The 6,000-nt window shown below is 39.4% G+C and overlaps 1 protein-coding gene across 2 annotated transcripts in view; it reads left to right on the forward strand.

Annotated features, from left to right (window-relative positions):
- The window catches only part of cntfr (ciliary neurotrophic factor receptor), a 211,322-nt gene extending 205,322 nt beyond the window's left edge, over window positions 1–6,000 (forward strand). Inside the window, exons 10-12 of one of the 2 annotated variants that reach the window (XM_029515728.1) lie at window positions 1,031–1,108; window positions 3,239–3,365; window positions 4,613–6,000. In XM_029515728.1, the coding sequence (XP_029371588.1) occupies window positions 1,031–1,108; window positions 3,239–3,365; window position 4,613 (206 nt within the window). In that variant the 3' untranslated portion in view covers window positions 4,614–6,000. The remainder of the gene's footprint in view (window positions 1–1,030; window positions 1,109–3,238; window positions 3,366–4,612) is intronic. The other variant, XM_029515729.1, reaches the window with a different exon arrangement.

Below are 6,000 nucleotides of genomic sequence, written 5' to 3' on the forward strand. Positions count from 1 at the left end.
GTTTAGTTGTTTTTTTTTTTTTCTTTTTTCTCAGAGTTGTGGAAAACTTGGCATGCAGAGGAAGAACAGATGTAAAAGAGCTGACAGAACAGATTTCTTCAAGTCGATGTCAGGGTCCTGCTACATGCACAAAGTTCAAGTCATTGCTGTACACCTGCTCTTCACCGAGAAGTAAATAAATCAGAATAAATAGAGCAGAGGAGTGGAGGGTTTATGTAAGAACACCTAACTTGTTGCCGTTTCGATCCGGTCTTTATCATCATAGTGGATGACTGAAACAGCACATTGACAAATGTGTTCAGGAAAAAAGTTGAAAAAAACTTTTTAAAAAACTTTCATTATTTTAATGAGGCATCAGGGTAACTGGTAAATGTTTTTGTTTTTTTTTTTGTATAAAGGCTTAAAAATAGTTTTAATTGTGTGTTTCTATTCGTGAAGGAACAGCCATTGGAAGGAAATCAACTTTGCACTTAGTATTTTGTAACTTTTGTACATAAAACATCAGCAGGGGTATTTTCTGTCTACCAGTCAATAATCAGAGCCAAAAATAGCAAAAACATCCGCTAAAGACAGCCATTTTTATATTTTTTATTTGTCTGTTTGTTTTAAGCTGACGAGCTTGTTAACATCTATTCACGAGCCAATATTTCGTAGGTGCTGAGCCAAAAATGAAATGCCTTCCTGTGCTTTATTGATTGTTTGAAGTATAAACTCACAGCCACACTTTTCTCCATTGTTTCTGTCTTACAGTCATGTTACCGCATGCTGCATTTCCTCCACCTCATCTTTCATTTGTTATTTATGTTTCTCTCTCTCCATGAAAACAGCGGAGAGGTAAACAGGTGGAGCTGGTGAATTACTGGTTAGCTTCTCAGGGCCAGGGTCACACTGACTGTTGCGGAGGCTAATTATGTGTTACACAAAAATAGACTACCTTGTCTCTTCAAGCAGCCGGCTAATCCTACTCGTGAAAATATAAAATGTTTTTTAATTTTTTCTATCTGTTGTTCCTGTTCTTCTTCTTCTGCAGCCTCAGACCTGAGTGAGCCCATTGATGATGATCAGGAGAAAGGGCTAGAAGGAGCAAGCAGGGATAACACAGCTACAGGTGTGAACACTGGCACTGCACAAAGATAGGAGTGCAAAGGATAGGAGGGACTTTCCTGGGGCCAAAGTTGTAATATGGCAAGAATATATTACAGGACAAATGTTATGATGTCAACATGTGGGAATCTCAGACAAGTCAAAGCTGAGGGGATGCCAATTAAATCGACGTAGCAGGTTAAAGGTGCTATATGTAAGTTTTTGCTGTTGCTATATGGGTTGCATTAACTTCTGTTTACATAAGGCAGTAGTTCAGCTCGAGTAATCCCTATCAAATTCCTTTTACTCACCAAAATCTGTCGCTTGTGTGGGTTCTTCCACTTCTTTTCCTTCTATTAAAGTTGGCATGCTAACCCTAGCTTGTCCTGTCTCGCAATATTTCTTTGCAATACTGTGTCAGTGTAGACTCCAGCCTGCCCCGAGCCGAGTATGAGAGGATGACGGAGTAAATCAGTTGATCAGAAGGCGTGCTCAAACCTTTTGTCTTGCAAATGCAACAACGGCCGGTCTCTTGGCAAGCGACTGTAATTACCCCCATCGCCACCACCCATAACCCATTGGAAACCGTGTTTGGCAACAGAGAAACCATTTAACATCTTTAAATCAGCTTTTTATTTATTTATATATATATATATATTTTTTTTTTTTTTACTTCGTACAAGTCTTAATGGAACCTCTGACCACAGGCAACTGTGGAGGAGGACCTAAATAAATCTAAGCTTCAACATCATCATCATCATGAACAATTTGATACTCACATGCTTCATCTGTGATTATTTATCCTGTCAAGATTATTGCCATTATAAGGAAGGAAGGATGGTCAGGGTTCAAACCATTTAGCCTCCTTTAATTCTCAATCAGCCTCTTTTGCTCCCTTCCTTCCTCTTCCCTGCTGCTGTTTAATTTCTACCTCTCTCCCCCTCTGTACCTGTCCTCAAGTAGCTTGATACATCAACATACATCCCATAACTGTCTCTACTCGTCACCGTCACATTATTTCTGCCCCCCCCCCCCCCACCACCACTCCAAAGCGGTGTTTTGCTGAAGGCAGGAAGTATTGCACCGAGCTGCTCAACATGTTAAATTGTCCTAGTTCTCTCTTTCGCTCGCTATTTCACACCTGGCTGCTTCCTGCTAATGTCGCCCAACGTCATACTACACAACTGTCATTAATTGGAAGGAGGGGGAAATCTTATTCTCTCTCCGGTAAAAAAAAAAAAAAGCTTTCTGTGCATGAGTTAGTATCTGTTGTGCTGCCTGCAGCTATAGCAGCACCCAGTTTTATGAAACATTAAACTGTGATATTTTTATTTGTCATGCAATTTAAAACCAAACTGAGACTAAAATTGCCTTAAGCACACACTTATTTTCAGCTTATTTACTTTTGGCACCAGCTTCTTAATTTTATAATTGTGCTGGCTGAAATTTAACAGAGTGTACAGTTTTTATTATTATTATTATTTCTTTAATTTCTCAATTGTCCTGGGATTTTATCAGGTTTATCATGTCTTTCAATTCTTAGTCATATGAGCTGTGCAGTCAATTAAGTTCAGTCTCATACAAAAGCAAGCACAATCCTCATTTTGGTGTCTCCAGTGCAGTACAGTTATGGATGTGTAAACATGTATTGGACCATTTCCTGGAGCAACATATTAACTTGTCCAATTTGTGATCCCAATATTTCTTTTTTTTTTTTATAAATGATCCACCTCCTGCTCTGTTCACCGTCTCCCCCACTGCAGGTTTTTATCCCATTCTCTGTTTGCCTTTCTCTTCTTTCTGTCTTCATACATTATGCAGTTTGCTCTCTCTGTCCCTCTCAATCCACATTTCCCTGCAGCCTCAGTATGAGTGAGAACTTTTTAGTCCAGTTCATTTCATAACTGCCTTTCACAAGTCCTATATTGATCGTGTTTGCAGATTAGAATTGATTTCATGCTGTGCTGTATTTTCCTTTCTGTTTGGCTCTTCCTGTTGTGATGAACTTTTCATTGTCTGTTTATCAAAACGACATTTTGGACATTTAGCATGGGGGAGTTATAAAGACATGAAGGACAAAGCAGTGCAAGGATTTAGAAGAGTAAATAAAAAATATGCTCAGAAAGGACAATTGTGTTTTCTCTTTGTTTTCCAGAGACTAAGACCTCCCCAATACCGTCTTCCAACGCACCACAAAAGGCTGAACCTCCAGTGGGCAGAGCTGCCAAGCTCCTCACATTCTTCTCCCCTTTGCTCTTAGGAATGCTGCTGCTGTTCATGTGGTAAGAGAAACACACACACCCAGCAAAATGAGTCCACCACCCCAACCTCATCTTTGAATTGGTCAGTCATATTTCAGCAGGTCGATGTGTATTGATGTCACGAGTATGTTTAATAGAACATGACAAACAACGATTGGGTGAGTTTGTTTTATGACCAACAGGGGTTGGGAGGTGGTTGTTTTCATATTTTTCTGCAGAGGGGTTGACATAGAATCCAATCAAACCCTTTCCTGTTTCAGAAAATGTGCAGCTCTTATGAGATAAATCATGTTGTGTCCTGTCATGTCATCAACGTCATGGACTGCAGCCACTATGAAAGCACGTGAACAGTGTTTTTTTTGCAGAAACGCTGCTAATTGTAATGACCAGAGGAGATTAAACCTGACTGCAGCCCTAAAAGAACAACTTTTTCCATCTAACCGCTTCAGGGCGAACTGAATTAGGTCTTGTTGGATCATTAATAGTTAAGGCTTATTTATCCCAGTGATCCTATACTGCCCCTCCAAATCTGTAAATCTGGCATTTAAGCCCCTACCACTGAAATGGGGCTCCTGTCGACAATGGAAAAGTCAACAGTCAGACTTCGGTAAAATGGCTCTATGCCAACTATCATTTTGTTTTTCTTGCTATAACGTTTTCCAGACCAGACACCCGAAGAGACCCCTTAAAGTCCAACAGGGTGCTGTTGCAACAGAAAAGGTTCAGCAACAGAGTTATGAAATTTAAAAAACACATAATGTCCCCATGAAGTGTTCACACAGAGGCATTTTTGCAGGAGCACTTGGCCAGGCATGAGTCATATCACAGCAGCTAGCATCTTAATCTACTCCTTGCCATGGATACTGTATTTTCGGTTGCAGGCTCTGGAAGTCAATGGACACAGAGACTCACCCGAACAGAGAGAAAGTGGAAAAAGGGCCAATTGGTTTTTATTTGTAGGTTTAAAAAGTCTCTACTCGTTCATTTTGATGGAAAAGGGATATTACTACAGCAATCTCTCCAGAAAGAGAATGACAGATTAGGCTCTGACTTATTTTTGTCATACAAGCCTACAGCAAGACAAATACAAAGTGTTGCACTTGTGATGTTAATTTGTCGTTAGCAGCTCCACTAAAGAGACATTCTCAAAGTTCTTGGATGGTACCATTCACATATCCGGCATTATTTCACCAAAACAAGGATCCCAGTGTTTGTTCCATAACTGAGGCTGAAAAAGATACTTAATTTTTACTTCTCTCCTTCCTCAGATTTAAACACCTCATTCCTGAAGGGAGACGAGAAAGAAGAGGAAGTGAAGGTGAAGGAGGAGGAGGAAGGGGAGGAGGAGGCTGGTCTTTTTTCTATTTTGCACATGTTTCAAGGATACAGTGCATTGATCATTTCTGTCCATCACACAGTTACTCACCAAGGTTACTTAGACATGAAATCAGACGATGTTAATGCAATTCAGCATTTTTTGATGAAATGGTGACAACGAAAAATCGTCAGAGGAAAGCAGCATCCTCATCACCACCACCAAGTGCAGTGGAAGCAACAGCAGCAGCAACAGCAGTGATATCAGCACCTACAGTCTTGTATTACCCCCTGGTGGCTTTGATGGGCCACAACAAACTCATTTGTTTTGAAGGACAAAAATCAATGATGAGAGAGAAAAAAAAAAAAAAAAAAATCTTACCACCACCATCTTTTGTCTTTTTCTTTTTAAAAAAAAAAAAAAGAAATAAAAACGATCAATTAATAGTCCTAATTTTAACTTATCTTCTAAACTCGCAGCCCTGCACAGACAAACACACACAGAGCATGTGTGTTTGTGTGTCTAGTTGCCATAGCAGTCCCCATACAGCTAAATCATCATGCCAAAGACTCAACTTCACCCCCGACAAAATGGTTCCCGAACAATTTATTGAGCTTCCCGAAACCTGTGCCTGCCTTCGTCATGGGTTGAAAACCCCAGAAAGTTGTGTAATCGTGTGTGTATGTGAGATTGTCTGTTAGTGAGTGTGTGTGTGTGTGTGTGTGTGTGTGTGCACAAAACCTTATTGATATTGAATTAAGCGGTGTAGGAATCAAACTTGGGATGAACCTGCGGATCCCTGCAGCTCCTGTTCATGTAAACGTACCATTTAACAAAGAAGTCACAAAAATATTCAATCAGAGTCTGAATCTGTTCACTTCCAACGACTGCATCAGACTGACGGAGTGAGTCGTTTTTCAATATGAGGACTAACACTTTGAAGAATTCAGTAACGGTAGTCTGGCTTATTTAGACAATTAGCTTTACATTTTGCTTTCAGCAACTGGCAATGACCTGGATTGTAAAAAAATAAATAAATACAAAAAATACCAAAAAAAAAAGAGCAAAAAAGAAAAAAAAAAAAATCAAAAAGGGGATTTGAGACTGAACAATTCTTTTACCCATCCATGTTTGGTTTCTGATTTGACTTTGTAATGATGGCAACAAAGTTGGTTACTGAAACATCCACACTAGCTATGTTGGTTTTCCATTCTGCTCTGTGCTGTAAATTACAATAACACAAAACAGTTTGCTTTACAAATTCTGACGCCTTTACAAACCTAAAAAAAAAAAATAAAAAAAAAAGTCTTTTTGCAGTTTACATTTCAGTAGCCAATATCA

The sequence above is a fragment of the Echeneis naucrates genome, chromosome 12 (genome assembly GCF_900963305.1).
Source record: "Echeneis naucrates chromosome 12, fEcheNa1.1, whole genome shotgun sequence".
NCBI classification, from domain to species: Eukaryota; Metazoa; Chordata; class Actinopteri; order Carangiformes; family Echeneidae; genus Echeneis; species Echeneis naucrates.